General features: G+C 40.6%; 1 protein-coding gene across 1 annotated transcript in view; it reads left to right on the forward strand.

The window, feature by feature from the left end:
• PRPF38A (pre-mRNA processing factor 38A) overlaps nucleotides 1-18,626 on the forward strand; it is a 47,226-nt gene that overhangs the window by 18,638 nt on the left and 9,962 nt on the right. Inside the window, exons 3-5 of the mRNA XM_006839771.1 lie at nucleotides 5,724-5,845; nucleotides 8,288-8,373; nucleotides 15,475-15,585. Coding sequence (XP_006839834.1) covers nucleotides 5,724-5,845; nucleotides 8,288-8,373; nucleotides 15,475-15,585 — 319 coding nt within the window. The remainder of the gene's footprint in view (nucleotides 1-5,723; nucleotides 5,846-8,287; nucleotides 8,374-15,474; nucleotides 15,586-18,626) is intronic.

An 18,626-nucleotide genomic window follows, 5' to 3' on the forward strand; every position in this document is an offset into this window, starting at 1 on the left:
TTTCCTTATAGTTTTAATGTTTTCATATTCTTCTAGGATTCTTATTCTCTTGGTATGCTGTGAAGTGTTAATTTTCTTTGAGGTTGCCTTATGGTCCATTGAATTCTTTGTCCATTTAGTGCAGTCTTTTTTATCCTGTAATCTACCTGACCTTCTCATCGTCTGGATCTCTGTTCCTACGTGTTCACCTTCTTTTACATTGTACTTGTTTTCGTCATAGACTGCCCTCCCAGAGTCTCTCAGTTTGTTCTTATAGCTTTGTTTTGTTAACATTTCTTCTTTCTGTTGACTTAATTCAGGGAGATGCTGCCACGTACATCAGTCTCTGGTTTTTGTCTGTTCTTGTTGGTTCTCGGTCCACAGAGCTCCCTTTAGGATGTTTTGTAGCGCAGAGTTGGTTTTGGTGACGTCCCATAGTTTCTGTTTATCCTGGAATGTTTTGAGTACACCCTCATATATGATTGATAGCTTTGCTGGATAAAGGATTCTTGGTTGGCAATTTTTTTCTTGCAGGGTTTTATCTATGTCTCCCCATTGCCGTCTCGCTTGCATGGTTCCTGCTGAGAGGTCTGAGCTTAGTCTGACTTGTTTGCCTTTGTATGTGACCCTTCTGTTTTGTCTTGCTGTTTTCAGGAGCATCTCCTTGTTTTTGAGTTTGGAGAGCTTGACTATGATATGTCTTAGTGCTTTTCTTTTGGGGTCCACCCTTCCTGGACTTCGTTGGCTTTCCTGTATGTCTATCTTTTCGCCCTTGAGGATGTTAGAGAAATTTTCTTCCAGTAGTTCTTCGACTGTTTCCTCTGTGGACTTGTGTGACTCATTTTGTTCTGGAATGCCAATAATTCTTAGGTTATTCCTCTTCATGTTGTCCTACATGAATCTTAGACCTTCCTTTAATTTTTTACCCTTTTTTGTGCTTGTTCTTCTATCTTAGTGGTATTGAGAGACTTGTCTTCCAGCTCACTGATTCTTCCTTCCATCTCATCTATTCTACTCCTTTGCCCTTTCAGAGAGTTTTCTATTTCTGCCATTTTGTTGTTGATTGTTTACACCTCTTTCTGTAGGTTTTGCATTGTTATCAATGCTGTATCTATCTTGTTTGATTGTTCCTGTCACACTTTTCTGACTTCTTCCTTATTTTTCTCAACTCCATTGTAAAGTGTTTTGAGACATTTTATAATTATTTTTCTGAATTCTTTCTCAGGTATCTCCAAGGCCTGCCCTCCTTCCAGTGTGGAGAGAAGGTCTACTTCTGGTTCATTTGTCTCAGATTTTTTTATCTTTTTTCTGGACATGTGCCGATATGGTCATCTGCTTTTGCTTCTTGGACATGTTTATTGTTTATCTGTGGCCCTAATAATTAATTGTGTATTTTGGTAATTTTTTATGTTTTCTGATTACCTCTAGGAAGATGTGATCAGGATGTATTCTTCCCTTTTCCCTCTTCTTATTACTTAAATCAGAGTAACTTTTTTGGGCCTGAGTTGGGCCTGGGCCTTGGCGGCTGGCCGTTTAGGCCTTGGGCGGGTGGGTCGAGCCTAGGGCGAGCTGTTTGGGCCTCTGGGGGCCTGGGCGTCAGCAACCGGGCTGCAGGAGGGTTGGGCCTCGGGCGGGTGGTTTGGGCCTCGGGCAGGCGGTTTGGGCCTCAGGGGGCCTGGGTATCAGCAGCTGGGCATCGGGTGGCTTGGGCCTCAGCGGGCGGGTTGGGCGGATTGGGCCTTGGGGGGACCGGGCTGAGGGCGGGTTGGGTCTCAGGGGCACTGGTCCTCGGCAACCGGGCTACACAGCGGGTTGGGCCTCAGGGGCCTTGGGCCTCAGCGACCAGGCTACACAGCGGGTTGGGCCTCAGGCCCTGGTCCTTGGCGACCAGACTACGCTGCGGGTTGTGCCTTGAGGGCCCTGGACCTCGGAAGTGACCAGGCTGTGAGCCGCCTGGGCCTCGCAGCGGGTAGGTGATTTGGGCCTTGGTTGGGCCTGGGCCTTTGTGACCATTCTGTGGTTGGGTTGGGCCTCAGGGCATGTCTTGGCCTCAGTGGGCATGTATCTGATGACGTAAAAAATGCCTCTTCAGTCTCTCTGTACCGTGGGTACCCGGAATTTCCTGATATCCACACTGATATCCCTATTTGTTCGGCTTTGCCAGTTATTGCTTCCTTTTCTCTGGAAAAGCTGCCTTCTAAATGGGGATGCTCTCGCCCTGCACTCCAAGGTCTGCAGGGGGCAGAGGCACTCGCCGGCGTGGGTGCGGGGAGCAGGAGCCGCATGCAGGCAGGCAAAAGCTTAAAATGCCTGTAATTCTTCAGCAGTTTGATCTTTCAAAAAAATGAGTTCAGAATGTTGAAATATAAGATCTTATGTTTGCTCAAAGGCTGTCTGTCTGCTAGACAGAGGTTTCCTATGTGCGATTCCTCCCCTTTTCCCCATAGCCTACCTGAGCTGCCTGGTCCAGGAAGCGCCGGCCTCTAGATCATCTATAGCTGTCTTTTTAATCTGTCTTCCCCTCTCCTTCCATCCCTCAATTGAGGTTTTCTATGTATTCACTTTGTAACCACTTAGTGGTCTCTGGTTCTAGTCTCTTTCCTCTCAAAGCTAGTGTGATCTTTCTAAAATGAAGACTTGCTCTTATATCTAAAGGTAAGAAGTAGAGGAAGAAGAGCATATCTTGTCTGGGAAAGTAGTTATTTCAGATATATTCAATTTGAGCAGCTTGTACAGCATATAATTGTAAATATTTAGGAAAAGAAGAATCTGGACTTAAGAATGAATAGACTATAGACAGTAGATAAAACCTCAAGATGGATTAGATTTCTCTGTAGCAAAACAAAAAACTAATTTACTCAATATGCAAAATGATCATTTGCTACAGAATTCAAAGTTATAAAAATATATTGAAATGTCTCCTTTCCAACCTAAGCCATCCTCCTGTTTTACACGTTTCCTAGAAATTTCATTTATAAATAGCTAAAGAGTTCTGGTATGGTGCTGTAGGAAAAGTACTCGAATGCAAGGTCTGTTTGAACTGCAAATTGGCAGTTCAAACTCAACCAGCCACTCCTCAGAAACCTTATACAGGGACACTCTTGAGTCAGAACTGACTTGACACCCTTAACAGCAACAAAGAGATAGCTATTTTATTTGTTTCCTTCTTAAGGACTTCTGGTGGTGCTGTAGGATAAGCGCAGGACTGCAAATTCAGTTTCAACCACGAAATCAGCAGTTTAAACTCACCACCTGCTCTTTGGAAACCCTATGCTAAGTCGTTTGGAGTTGAACCAACTTGATGTTACACTTAACAACAACAATACACAAATTATAGCATGCTATGCACTCTATTCTGGAGTCCTGGTGTGGTGCTGTGGGTTAATGCGCCAGACTGCAAAGTCATTTGAACTGCAAGGTTAGTGGTTCAAGCTCACCAGCTGCTCCTTGGAAACCCTATACAGGGTCGCTATGGGTCGGAATCGACTTGACAGCACTGAACAACAACAAAGCACTCTATTCTACCCCTTGCCTTTGTTCTTTAATAGCAAATCTTGGAGCTTTCCATACTGGTACTCAAAGTCTTTCTCATTCTTTTTAATGCATATATTCCATTTTAGGTATATCATAGAAAAATATTTAATTTGTACGATGCACTGTTTTAACCACTTCACATATGGTAAGATTATTTAATCCTACCAACAATTTTAGGTAGTGCGTACATTTATCATTCATGTGTTAAAGGTGAAAACAACAATGCTGGAGCACAGATCCATTAAGTCACTTTCACAGGGCCATGTTGCTAGTAGGTTCTAGAAATAGGATGTGAATCTGGACACTCTGGCTCTAGAATTCATGCTTTTAGTCATTTTACTAAACTGCTTCTCCTGGTGCTACTCTTGTCCTCATTTTACAGAATAGGAAACGGCAGAAGTGGGATTTGGAAGTCAGACAGTGTGACTCCAGTTAGTGTTCTTAGCCACTGTAATATACTGCCTTATAATTACAGATACACTCTAATGCATATTTATGTTGGTTCCAATCGTTTATGATAATGAATAATCATTTAAGTCATTTTGTGTTGTTAGGTGCCCTCCAGCCAGTTACAACTCATTGCCTCAAAATTATTACATTTGAGCTCATTGTTGCTGCCACTGTGTCTGTGCATCTCATGAGGGTCTTCCTCTTTTTTCTGGAGTCCTGGTGTGGCGCTGTGGGCTAATGCGCTGGACTGCAAAGTCAGTTTGAACTGCAAGGTTGGCAGTTGAAGCTCCTTGGAAACCCTATACAGGGCCGCTATGGGTTGGAATCAACTTGATGGCACTTAACAACAAGAACAAACTAACCTTACGTCATTCTCCTGGACATTTTAGGTTAAATTGTCATAAAATGACTTTTGAGGAGAAACCTCAATGTGAGAGAGCCAGTCACCCCACCAGTGGAAAGAGTGTCTTTAATAGAAGTAACAACAGTGATAAGTGTGGAGGCCTGTTGGGAGCAGCTGGGCTCGTGAGACAGGAATGCAGGGAGCTTGAGACAAAGGAGCCAGGGTAACATCTTGTAGGACCTTGAGGCTGTGGTAAAGTGTGATGGGAAGCCACTGGAGTGTTAGTATTAGGGGACTTACATATAAACTGGGTGGGATTGGAAAAGGGGTCAAGAGTGAAATCCAGGGAGACCAGTGAGGAGGCCGTTGTTTTCCCCGGCAAGAGTTCACAGTGGCTGGAATGAGGATGATGGCCTGGATACTGATGACAGGCGGCCTCATTGTGATGTGTTTTGAAGGGAGGGCAGGCAAGATGTGAGGAAAGATTGCCTGTAGGGTGTGAAGAGAAGAAAAGACTAAAGGATTACTCTGATTCTATGGATCCTGGTGTGGTTCTGTGAGACAAGCACTGTGGCTCACAAGGTTGGCAGTTTTTGGAAACTCTGTACAGGGTCACTATGAGTCAACTGCCATGGCGGCACCACCACCACGTCTTACCGCTTGAGCACGAATGATGGTGTTGTGCCCTATAATGAGGAACACTACAGGAGGAGCAGCTCTTAACAGCAACAAAATAAGACTAGTTTTGGAACTGTTGAGATTCAGATGTCTTACAGTTAGTTATCCAAGTGGAGATTTGAGTAGGTAGTTGGATGTAGAAGAAACGGAAAGAGGTTAGATTGTCATAAAATGACAAACTTGCTTACTATGTGTTATATGCTGTGCCTGCCACTTTTCTCATTAATACCAGTAAGTTAGGTACCGTCATCTCCATTTTACTAGGATTGAGGAGCAAGTATCTTGTCAAGAATCACAAAGTTAGTAATAGCATCAGAATTTGAAATGAAGTAACTGACATTGTTCCAGAAATAGCATTCTGCTTCCTAGCAACAATTTGTATATTCATGTGTATATGTACAAGTTCTTATGTTGTTATTCACTGTGACACCTTCTGGTGTTACATTCAGAATCTCAGGTGCTTCTTATAATAATTCTGTGAGGTAAATATGTTTTGTACCAGTTTTACAGATAGTATAATAAACTGAAAATTTAGCAAGTGGATAAGTGGTAGAGTGGAAACTTTGGTCTCTATTTTATCTATCTTTCTGTCACCCCATGCTGCCTTCAAAATGGCGGCTTTTCCATCTGCCAAAGAGAAGAAAGAATTTGTTAATCCACTACTGTTATAAGAAAATCCAATGGTAAATTTAGCAATTTCTCAGGATGGTCTGTTGTTTCACTGCTGGGTATTTTTCAGGTATGTCCGCATGTTGGGGGCACTTTACATGAGACTGACAGGCACTGCAATTGATTGCTACAAGTACTTGGAGCCTCTCTACAATGACTATCGGAAAATCAAGAGCCAAAACCGAAATGGGGGTAAGTTTAGTGTGAAATTTCTGGGCCTTCATTCCTGAGCCAGTTTTAGTTCACTGATGCATGTACCCTCACATGGTTAAATACACTGGGAGTGCTCCTCTTCATTTACAATGCTATTCTTTTCAGGTCCTGCACCTCCTTTACAGCAAGTATCCTAAGTGACTGCTTTCTGTTGGCCTGAGCCATTCTTCCCTTATCTGCCTACCTTTCTAATTACATCTTTTGTTATTCCCTGCCTTGCATCTCATGTACATTTTCTTCAGTAGTATCACTCTTCCTTGAACTTGTCTTATTCTTCGCGTACTTTGTCAAAAAACATACTACCATTGAGTTCATTTTCACCACAGCAACCCTGTGTACGGATTTCTGAGACTGTAAATATGGAATCAGACAGCCTCATCTTCCTCCTGCAGAGAGCTGAGGGGCTTGAATTGCCCACATTATAGTTAGCAATTCAGTTACAGTGCTAGCAGGGCTCCTCAATACGTTTGTTTTTGTTAAGTGACATTGAGTCAGGACCCCATTTAGGGTTTCGAAGGAGCATCTGGTGGGTTTGAACCGCTGACCTTGTGGGTAGCAGTGCAGTGTTAATCACAGAGTGCCCACCAGTGCTCCCATACCTTTGCTGATGTTGTTAGGTACCACTGAGTTGGTTCCGAGCCCTAGTGAGCCTCCTATGTACAACAGAACAGAACAGAACACCGCCAGTCTAGCACCATCCTCACAATTGTTGCTACACATGAACCCATTGCTGCTACTGTACCAGTCAGTCTCATTAGGGGCAGGTCGATCTCTCTTTTTCACTGTCCCTCCACTTTACCAAGCATGATGTCCTTCTCCAGGGACTGGTCCTTCCTGAAGTATGAGAGACAAGTCTGACTTCTAAGGAGCATTCTGACTGTGCTTCTTCCAACAAATATTTGTTGGTTCTTCTGGCAGTCCATGGTACCTTTAATATTCTTCTCCAACAAAATAACTCAAATGCATCAATTCTTCTACTGTCTTCCTGTTCATTGTCCAAGTTTCACATGCATTTGAGGTTATTGAAATACCATGGCTTGAGTCAGACTCAGTTTCGTCTTCAGACTGACATCTTTGCTCTTGAACACTTTAGCAGATTCGCCTATTGCAGTATGCCTTTGTTAGTGCAAATTACTACTCATCTTACAAGGATCTAGCTCCAGAATTACCTTCTCCAGTAATAAACGCCTTCTCCAACCCTCCCAGCCAAAGTCCATTTTCCCTATTTCACTCTGCAGTATATAAACTAAATATACTCGTGCTTCTGTTGGAATCCCATTGAAAAATAGTTAAGTATATCCAAGAGGGGCAATACCAAACTTTTTACAGAGGTACTTTCTTTGATCAAGTGGGATTTAGGGAAATGCAATCAAAACCTGTCCTCTCAGATCACATACTATCCTAACAAAAAGATTTGTTTTTTTCCCTCTGTGTGTATCATTAAACAGTAGAAGGTTAACAATTTGGTATTATACTTTCATTATCAGTTCATTCATTGAATGAATGCTGAGGGACTTTAAAAAATTCATGGGGAAATTCCATTTTGTTTTCATTCTATTTTTCTACGAACTTTTTGAAGTACTCTTGTACATACTAAGTGCCAGTCACTGTACAGTGAACAAGATCATGGCCCCATGGAACTACTACTTAACATGATGTTATATTATGTTAAGCTAAGACAGGGTTTCTCAACCTATTGATATTTTGGGTCAGAGCTGTCCTATGCATTGTGGGATGTTTTAGCAGCATCCTTGGACTCTACTTACTAGATGTCAGTTGTTGTTGTTAAGTGCTGTCAAGTTGGTTCCAACTCATAGGGACCCTGTATAGGGTTTCCAAGGAGCAACTGGTGAGTTTGGACCACTAACCACAGGTTGGTGCTTATCCTTCAGTACCACGCCTGAAGTCCAGTAGCACCCCTCTAATTGGGGTGGGGGGGTGTCAAAATAATAGAGAACCAAACTAAGGTAATACTTAGTATGGAAACCCTGCAAAGCTGTCATCCTATGTAGTATATGAGAACTGTGCTCTATATTGAGTTATATGATTTATTCAAGAACATAACTCCTACATAATTCAGAACTGTTTGTGCTAGCTGTTGTTTTTGTCTTTCCTGCTACTCAGAATAGTTTCAGTCACCCAGTTCCCCCAGCTCCTAGAAGAGGCCTAGTACAGAGATGGCCTCAGTGAAGGTGGACTGACTGAATGAAGATAGGTGGTGATGAGCCCAGCAGGCTGGACAGTGGTGTCTTCTGTGTAATTACCACACTGCAGTCCTTTCATGAGTATGTGTGCAGGCGAAGGATGTTCTAGACCGAGCACACTCTACTTGTTTTGTATAAAGAAACTTACACATCTTTATCTTTTGGTCATCTAAATATGTTATTTCAGAGTTGCTTAAGCTAATGATTTTTCTTTCAGAGTTTGAACTGATGCATGTGGATGAGTTTATTGATGAGCTACTACATAGTGAGAGAGTCTGTGACATTATTCTGCCCCGACTACAGGTAAAAGATCAAAGTCTCTTATCAGAGTTGCCCTGCCCTTACCTGCAAGACAGAGAGACATGCAAGGGGGCTTCAAAAAAAATAGGGAAGAATGGAGTTAAGAGATAAATAATTTTTTCACAAACTTTTTGAAGCTCTGTTATACACATTAAAACCGTGTGGCCATGGATTCATAATTAGTCTTCACAACTTAATAAGTAGTCTTTAATGACTATGAGAAAGATGTGGGATTGGAGTGAGAGGAAAGCAGATGAAGTGTCTGAAGGGTCGGCCCTTTAAAGTGAATCATTAATATAAGAAAGCTTTCTTCTATAGATTGTTGTTGTTCTTGTTAAGTGCCATCGAGTCAGTTTTGATTCATAGCAACCCTGTATAGGGTTTCCGAGGAGCAGCTGGTGAGCTTAAACTGCCAACCTTACAGTTCAAACAGCTTTGCAGTCTGGCACATTAACCCACAGCACCACACCAGGACTCCAAGGATATTATAGCTTGCATAATGTTTTCTAAACTTTGTAAGTTTTCCAATTGAGCTTCATATACAAATCTAAGATAGAAAACAGATAAAAGCAGAATTGATCTAGTGGAAGGGCCAAGAGTAGGAGGTTCTGAGACCTTAACTCCTTAAACCTCACCTTTATCATCCCACCTCCCTTACCTGATGGTGAATGATGGGGCATAAGGCAGTGGCTTCCTGGAGATGGGCTATAATGGAGATGTCATTGAACTAAGAGTTCTTTGTTAAGCAGCTGAATGGTTGTAGAACCTGGGTTTGTTTTTCCCCTATGAAGTGGGGAAATTAGCTTATCTCATTGGTTTTTAAACTGTGTCCTGTGGGACTGTTGTAAGGCTCTCAGAGAAATCAAAGGAGACAGCCCTACATATTCCAGCCAGGTTATTATATTCCCTAGGATAGATTTCTATATTAGGCTTCAGCAGTGAGATTTCATTTGAACAAATCCTTTTTCAAAATGACTTTGTTGAGGTAAAATATACACACAATAAACTACACATAATTAAATTGTAAAATTTGTTATGTTTTGACATGGGTGTGTACAGCTATAAAATCTCCACCTCAATCAAGACAGTGAACATAGGCATCACCCACAAAAGTTTCTAGTTAGTCATTCCACTTGCCCACTCCTCTTCCTGATGTGGTGCTGTAGGATAAGCACTGAACTGGTAATCACAAACTTAACCAGCTGCTCCTAGGAAACCCTACACAGGTTTACTATTAGCCAGAATCGACTCGGTGGCACTTAACAACAACAATCCTTCTTCCTTGCCATCAAACAACCACTGCTGTGCTCTTTGTCACAATAGATCAGTTTGCATTTTGGAATTAGAGAGTATCCACTGTATTATTTGGTTGTCTTTTACTCTCAGCATGATTATTCATCCATTTCATTGCACCTATCAATAGTTTATTTCTTTTTATTGCTGAATACTGTTATATTGTATGAATATACCACACTTTTTTTATCCATAAATCTGTTTATGCAAAATTGTCGGCTATAAGGTCAATATACAGAAACCAATTGTATTTCTACAAACTAGCAATGAACAGTTGGAATTTGAAAATTTATTTTCATTTTTACATGCTATTTAACAATAGTAGCAAAAGATGTTCAAGATCTATATACTTAAAACTAAAAACATGGCATTATTGAATGAAAGTAGAGAAGTCCTAAATAAATGTTCATTCATTACATTTTTTAACATTGCTAAAATACCTAATCTCTCCAAATTAATTTATAGCGTCAGTGCAAATCCCAGTAGACTGTTATAGTTCTTATCAAGGTGACTCTAAAGTTTATATGAAAATACAAAGGATTTAGGATATCAAAAATAGATTTTGAAAAAGAATAAAGTCGGAGGACAAACTGCCTGATTTTGAGATTTACAAAGTTACATTACCAAGACAGTGCTGTGTTAGAAGACAGAAAAATAGATCGTTGGAACAAAATAAAGGGACCAAAGATAAACCAAAACTTATTCACAACAACAACATATGGCCAGTTGGTTTTCTACAGTGATGTCAGTGTAATTCCATTAAGAAAGACCATCTTTTCTGCAAAATTGGATAGCTATATGCACACAGATGAATTTTTACCCTTAGCTCATACCATGTATAAAAGTGAACTTGAATAAAATCATAGACTTAAATGTGAAAGTTAAGTTTATAAAACTTCTAAAGGAAAACCTAGCAGAAAAGTTATATTTACATCGTTCTTGTTGTTGTTAGGTGCCATTGAGTCAGTACTGACTCATAGCGACCTTATGCACCACAGAACGAAACACTGCCCGATCCTGGACCTATCTCACTATTGTTGCCACAACTTGAGCCCATTGATGCTGCCATTTTACCAATCCATCTCACTGGGGGTCTTCCTGTTTTTCTCTGACCCTCTGTCTTACCAAACATGATATCCTTCTCCAGAGACTGGTCCTTCCTGACAATATGTCCAAAGTATGAAAGATGAAGTTTGGCTGTCCTGGCCTCCAAGAAGCACTCTGACTGCACTTCTTCCAACACATATCTGTTGGTTCTTTTGGCAGCCCATGTCACTTTTAATATTCTCCAACACCATAACTCAGAATATTAAAAAGCTATGTTTATAATGAACTTGATTTAGCAAAAACATGTATAATGAGATGCAAAAAGCATGATTAAAAAATTATATATTGACCTTTTTAAAATTCAAAGCTAATTTTTCAGAAGACAGTGTTTTAAAACTAAAAAGGAAAGCCACTGAGAGGAAGACTGACTATACAAGGGGTCTTCAAAAAGTTTGTGGATACTTTTAATTCCAATTTTCCATGAACTTTTTGAAACCTTCTCACATTTGCATAACACATCTGACAAATGCCTTGAATCTAGAAGGGACTCTTACTTAGAGCCTGATATTAATAAGACAACCCAATGAAAAATGAGCAAAAGATGCTAACATAATTTACCAGAGAATATGTACAGCTGTCCATTCATTAGCACGTAAAATAACCACTCAATATCATTAGTCGTTGTTGTGAAGTGCCGTCGAGTCGGTTCCGACCCATAGCAACCCTGTACAGGGTTTCCGAGGAGCAGCTGGTAAACTTGAACTACTGACCTTGCAGGTCAAACAGTTTTGCAGTCTGGCGCATTAACCCACAGTGCCACACCAGGACTCCAGATCCTTAGTCATTAGGGAAATGCAAATTAAAACTAGGGTTAAAAAAAAAGTCATGCTGACATACAACATAGCTATTAAAATGTCTAAATTAAAGAAAGACTGACCATACCAAGAGGTTATGGAGAAACTACAAGTCTTAACACTGCTGTTAGCAATTTAGAATGATACAACTTTGGCAAAATTTTTTTCTTAAAAAGTTAGCCATACAACCCAGCCATTTTACCCTTCCAGAAGTGAAAGCACATCTCCACACAGAATTAACAAGGGGGCTTCAGAAATTTGATGGAAAAATTCCATTATCTTTTCATTCTATTAATCCATGAACTTTTGAAGCATATGACTATTCCTAACTGCTTTACTTGTATTGCTTAGATACTGGAAACAGTAGAATGTTCATTAACTAGTCAAAGTATCAATAACTTGTGGAATATCCCTATAATGAAATAATAACTATAAAAATAAAGGGATTTTGATTCAACATGGATGAATCTCAATAATTATGCTGAGTGAAATAAGACCCAAAAGAGTATATATTACATAATTCTACTCATATAAATTTTTAGAAAATGTAGGCACTATAGTTACAAAAAGGAGCTCTGGTAGCGTAGTGGTTACGAATCGGGCTGTGAACCTTAAGGTCAGCGGTTCGAAACTACCAGCCGCTCCGCGGGAGAAAGATGAGGCTTTCTACTCCCGTAAAGATTTACACCCTCGGAAACCCTGTACTGGGTCGCTATTGGTCGGAACCGACTCGATGGCACTTAACAACAACAACATAGTTACAAAAGCACATCAAAAATTGCTTGGGGACAGTAACAAAAATCACCAGTCAATTTCTGGCTCAGCAATCCTGTATGGGGTTTCAGAGGCTATACATTTTACAGAAGCAGAAAGCCTCGTCTTTCTCTCGTAGAGCAAATGTTCGCTTTGAACTGCTGACCTTGCAGCTGGCAATCCAGGGTAAACCTACAACCAGGACTTCTTTGTCTCCAGTGTATGTCAATATTAATACATTTTAATACTTTTAAATTTCAGGGGTCTCCAGAAAGTTTGTGGGAAATGGAATTAAAAGATAATGGGATGATAGAATGACTGTAAACTACTAAAGTTCTCCCATGTAAACTATCATATAATTCACAATAAAACATTAAAAAAAAAGACAGTGGAATTTTTACAGGAATTTTGAAGCCCTCTCGAGTACTGTTACATTAACTATACTTCAAATTGTAAAAAAAACTCCATAGAAATCACTGGAATAATTGCCTACTAAGGATCTTTGGCTCTTTGAGCTTTACTGTTTTCTGATTATGTCTTTTCTGTATGCCGGCACCTGAAAAGTGCTAGCATTAACTGAAAGGTCTCAGAGGTAGTGTTGTAAATGGGGAGTGGACATAGATTCGTACATGTTCCAGACTGTCACAGAAATTCCAGCTGGTGCACCTCAGAAGATACTGTGGGCTTGGCTCCAAATTACCTTGATAAAGTGAATATTGAACAAAAGCGAATCATAGGAATTTTTTTGTTTTCCATTGCATTTAAAAGTTATGTTTACACTATATGGTTGCCTGTTTGGTATTATGAAAAAGCTTGAAATACTGTTAGAATTACCAAAATGTGACAGAGATAGGAAGTGAGCACATGCTGTTGGTAGAAAGTGGCACCAATAGACTTGATACAGAGTTATAACAAACCTTCAATTTGTTTTTAAAAAAACCCACCACCATAATCTCTGAGAAGCTCAGTAAAGCACAGTAGGGCCTGTACTTCATGTTTCCTTCTTGATGCTACTGCAACTCGAAATTTGCTGCATCACATCTGCTACGTCTTCCTTCCTAGATACAAAGGGGGGAAATATAGGTTAATTTAAACATCAAAGGGATCAGAGAAACAAAACTATAAAACAGAGAATTGAAAGGATTGCAGCTCTCTGATGAGTGTAGGTGTGATGAGTTTGCAGGAGACAGCACACCAGTTGGATAAAAGTAATATATGAGTGCCCATGCTAAAATGCATTGTGAACCAGCTCTACCTCCACACTGGCCCAGTTACAACCCTATAAAATAAAAATCCTGAAAATGGCTGTGGTATAACTCAAGTTTCATACAAGTTAATGTAGTGTGTGGAGTCCTGGTATGGCGCTGTGGGCTAATGTGCTGGATTGCAAAGTCGGTTTGAACCACAAGGTTAGTGGTTCAAGCTGACCAGCCACTCATTGGAAACCCTATACAGGGTCACTATTAGGTCATAACCAACTCAACAGCACTTAACATGAACAACAACAACAATTTATATAACAAAGAGAAAATGAATTCTTGCAATAGCTCATTGTGAGTTATATTAGTTTTATTTTTTATCTTTAGCTAATTTTTTAAATCAAGTCCTTGACTGCTAACCTCCGGGTTGGTGGCTCGGCTCGCTCAGTGCTGCCACAGACAAAAGGCACGGTGACTTGCTTCTGTAAAGATTGTTGTTGTTAAGTGCTGTTGAATCAGTTCTGACTTAAGCGACCCTGTCTATATAGGGTTTTAGATGAGCAGCTGGTGAGCTTGAACCACTGACATTGCAGTTCAAACCGACTTTGCAATCCAGTGCATTAACCCGAAGTGCCACAACAAGACTGTTGTGTAAAGGTTACAGCCGTAAAAATTATATGGACCAGTTCTACTCCGTAGCACATGGGGTCGCCCTGGGTCAGAAATGAGTCGATGGCCATGGATTTTGCCCAAATGAGAGAAACTGAAATCTGACGCTGACTGATAAATGTTCAGGTCAGTGAGAGTTGTGCTCTGGTGTGTGTCTTGAGTGACTACATTTTGTTTTGATTCTGTTCCTGGTAAGCAACCTGCAGGTCATCAGTTTAGCTTCTGATTTGCTCCAACATTGGCTCTGGATTATACATGTATTCTCATTCTATTAAACACAAATATTCTTGAGTTAACATATTGACATCAGTCTCTTCTGAGTCTGGTGGGCATGAGGGACTTAGTGGGTGTACCGTGTCTGACATAGTTCCAGATTCCAAACTGGTGATCCTGGAGAGCCCTTTTCCTTTGCTAGCTGACATCAACAAATGGCCTGCCTCTCAACCATAAGAGGATTTTTATAATAAGTAGTATGCACAGATTATAGGGCTTTCAGTCTAGGCCACCCACAGTCTTTATGTCTTTGGCAAAGGAAAATGGTAAGGATCTTGTGACCCAACCAGACGACTTTCACAGTTTTCAACTCAATTTTACTTATCAGCTCACTTCATAAATACTGCTAAGCCACATACAAGAAGAGCCAGGGGATGAGTTGCATTTTTTATTTCCTGTGCTCAGTCTAAAATGCATTAATCCAAACAGCATCTGGATCCTAGGTCTAGTGAAGACTTGGCACTATTCTAGAGTAGGACCCAAGGCATTCTTCCACTCCCATACTGGGCTTGTTGTTGTTAAGTGCCATCGAGTTGATTCTGACCCATAGTGACCCTCTGTAGGGTTTCCAAGGAGCAGCTGGTGAGCTTGAACCACCAACTTTGCAGTTCAAACTACTTTGCAGTCTGACGCATTAGCCCACAGTGCTGCCTCAGTGACTCTCTTAGAGTAGCTTCTGGGTTGGGCGTCTTATGGTAGAGCTACCAGCCGACAGTCTCCGTCATGAACTTGCTGTCCCTTGAATTTCCTGAGTGATTAAAACCCATAATTTTGTTTGTAGGCTGTGCCTGTCCTGCTTGATATTTCAGTATAGAAATGAAAATGTTCCCTTTAGAACAGATAAAATTTGTGTTTATCTGTTCACAGGGAGCTTAATTTAAGGAACGTACAAATTTCAGCTATGGTGAAACCCTTGGGAAACTTGAACTGCTAAGGTTATTGTTGAAATGAGAGTGCCTCAGCTGTAGTATCAAGTTATAGATGACAGCTCTTAACTCTAACTTCATTCTCTGTAGAAACGCTATGTGCTAGAGGAAGCTGAACAATTGGAGCCTCGGGTTAGTGCCCTAGAAGAGGACATGGATGACGTGGAGTCCAGTGAAGAGGAGGAGGAGGAAGATGAGAAGGTCAGGCATCTGATATCTTAAGGGCTGATGGGATGGACTATAAGAGGGGGTGGGGAATGATACCTTCTGTTTTGATTTTTTAACTTTTATGTAATTTTTACCTTTTAGAACAGAAATAACTATTCAGTTGTTAATACTATGAACTTGATAGTCAAATAGACCAGGATTCATAGCTCTTCCATTTTATTTGTGGGATAATCTTGTGCAGATTATTTAACCTCAATTTTTTCCTTTGTAAAATAATAGTGATATACTTCTTATAGAATTTGTATTAAATGAGATAAGATATATATACATACAAAAGGGAGCTTCAGGAATTTTCCCACGAAGTTTTTGAATGGCCCTCATAGAGCCCTTGGCAGAGTATTAGCACATTATAGTTGCTTAATATATAGTAGCTATTAAAATACATCCATGACTCATCCGTCAGTTTGTTGTACTGTGATGGCTTGTGCCTTTCTGTGAAGCTAGAAACTATGCCACTAGTACCAAGGTACCCATGGTAGATAGGTTTCAGCTGAGCTTCTAGCCTAAGACAGACAAAGAAGAAGGAGAGGTGGACTACTTCTGAATGTTTAATCACTGAAAACCTTATGACTAGCAGAATAACATTGTCAGATACAGTGCAAGAAGATGAAAACATGAATAACACCAGAATATTGTCAAATATAGTGCCGGAAGATGAGCCTCTCAGGTTGGAAGTCACTCAAAATATAACTGGGGAAGAGCTGTCGCTTCAAAGTAGAGTTGACCGTGACAGGAATGGAGTAAAGATTTCGGGACCTTCATTTGTTAATGGGACACATCTAAAAATGAGGAGAAATAGCTGTAAGCATCCATTAATAATCAGAACATGGAATGTACAAAGCATGAATCTAGGAAAATTGGAAGTTGTCATGAATGAAATGGCACACATATATTAGGCATTAGTGAACTATGATGGACTGACCATTTTTGATTTGATAACCAGGATTGACTGTGATGGGAAGGACAAATTGCAGAGGAAGTACCAGTACTGCTAAAGAACAAACAGATCTGTAATTGTAAGAAGTACACCCAGAGTGTGCCTCAGAAGACAGGATGACCAGACTTCATCTCTGATACTTCACACATATTATCAGGAGGGACCACTCACTGGATAGAAGGATATCATGTTTGGTAAAGTGGAGCATCAGTGAAGAAGACCTGCAATGAGATGAATTACCACAGTGGCAGCAGCATTGGGCACAGGGATAGCAGTGATAGTGAGGTTGGCCCAGGACCGGGCAGTATTTCGTTCTGTTGTGCATAGGGTCACTATGAGTCAGTACCAACTCGATGGCACTTAACAACAACAACCAACAGCTTGGCTGAGAATTGGGCTGTGACGGTGAGTTCCTTTCCAGACTAAAGGGTAGTTGAGGAGCATAGTCTGGGGTTTCTCTAGTCTCTTTCGGACCAGTAAACCCGGTCTGTTTTTTAAATTTGAGTAGTTCAACATTTTCTCCCACTCTGTCTGGAATTCTCTAATGTGGTCGTAGAGGTAGGCAGGCATCATCTAGTTCTTCTAGTTCTAGTTCTTCTAGAGTCATGGAGACTGATGTTCACATGTTCCTTTAGTCCACTGGACTAATTAATTCCAAGCCTCTTAAATTCTATCACTTTCTTCTGCACATGAAGAGACCAATAGCTGCACCGTAGAAGAAGAACCCCTACGAGAGCAGCAGCAGCAGTGGGCCAAAACGGAACGGCAATTTTGAGGATGGCTCAGAATTGGGCAGTGTTTCATTCTGTTGTGCACAGGTTTTCTTGAGTTGAAACGGACTCTGGCACCTAACAATCATATTAAAATAGTTTAGGAGCCCTGGTGGTGTCATAGATTAAGTATTGGACTGCTAACTGAAAGGGTGGAAGTTTGAACCCACCAGGTACACCAAGGAAGACAGATGAGCTGTTTGCTCCCATAGACAGACAAACTCAGCTCTGCTCTGTCTTAATACTGTTAGAGTCAGAATCGACTCCACCGCAGTGGTTTTTTTTTTTTTTTTTTAGTTTGGTTAATTTTTTATTGTGTGATAGTTTACATCTATTATCCTGGGTTTTGCATTAAAGTTTATTTTATAATCAGCTATTAGTATTTTTTCTTCTGTTTTTTTTTTTTTTTTAGTTTGGTATTAAATATTTTTTGTAGTGTTGTTAAATGCTGTCAGTTAGTTCTGACTCATAGCAACTCTGTATCAGGAGCAGCTAGTGGGTTTGAACTGCCAATCTTGCCGTTCTAACTGACCTTGCATCCAGTGCTTATCCTTTAGCGCTGTACCAGACTCCATTTTCATAATGGCATACAAAATAGCATACCCTAAAGGTTGCCTCTTCTAGGAAAATAAAAGGCCTGCGTCACAGTCATGTTATCTCAGCTGTCATGTTTTAATGCTGAAAACATCCCAGCTGTCAGATTAATTATTATATCACCTCAACAAACTTAATGTTTTTGTTAGTGTCATTGAGTCGGTTCCAACTCATAGCGAGCCGTAGAGGGTTTCCAAGGCTTTAAATGTTTGAGGGAGCAAAAAGCCTCATCTGTCTCCCAAAGAGCAACTGACTGGCTCAAACCGTGGACCTTGGTTCACAGTCATTAAAACACTTATGAGTGTAGCTCTGGTAGTGTAGTGGTTACGAATTGGGCTACGTAGTGGTTACGAATCGGGCTACAAACCACAAGGTGAGCAGTTAGAAACTACCAACTGTTCTGTGGGAGAAAGATGAGTCTTTCTGCTCCAGTAAAGATTTACAGCCTCGGAAACCCTGTACAGGGCCACTATGAGTTGGAAACGACTCCACGGCACATAACAACAACAACAACATGATAGAAATGGAAAATGTTAATAAAGCAGGATTTAAAACATTTGTCAAAAAGAACATATCCAGATCAGTCATGAGGTACAAAGCTGTATGTGATAGGATAATATCCATGCGCCTCCAGGGAAGCCCAGTTAATACCACTATTATTCAAATTTATACACCAACCACTAAATCCAGTGAGGATGAAATAGAAGAATTCT

The sequence above is a fragment of the Chrysochloris asiatica genome, unplaced genomic scaffold (genome assembly GCF_000296735.1).
Source record: "Chrysochloris asiatica unplaced genomic scaffold, ChrAsi1.0 scaffold00026, whole genome shotgun sequence".
Classification (NCBI taxonomy): domain Eukaryota; kingdom Metazoa; phylum Chordata; class Mammalia; order Afrosoricida; family Chrysochloridae; genus Chrysochloris; species Chrysochloris asiatica.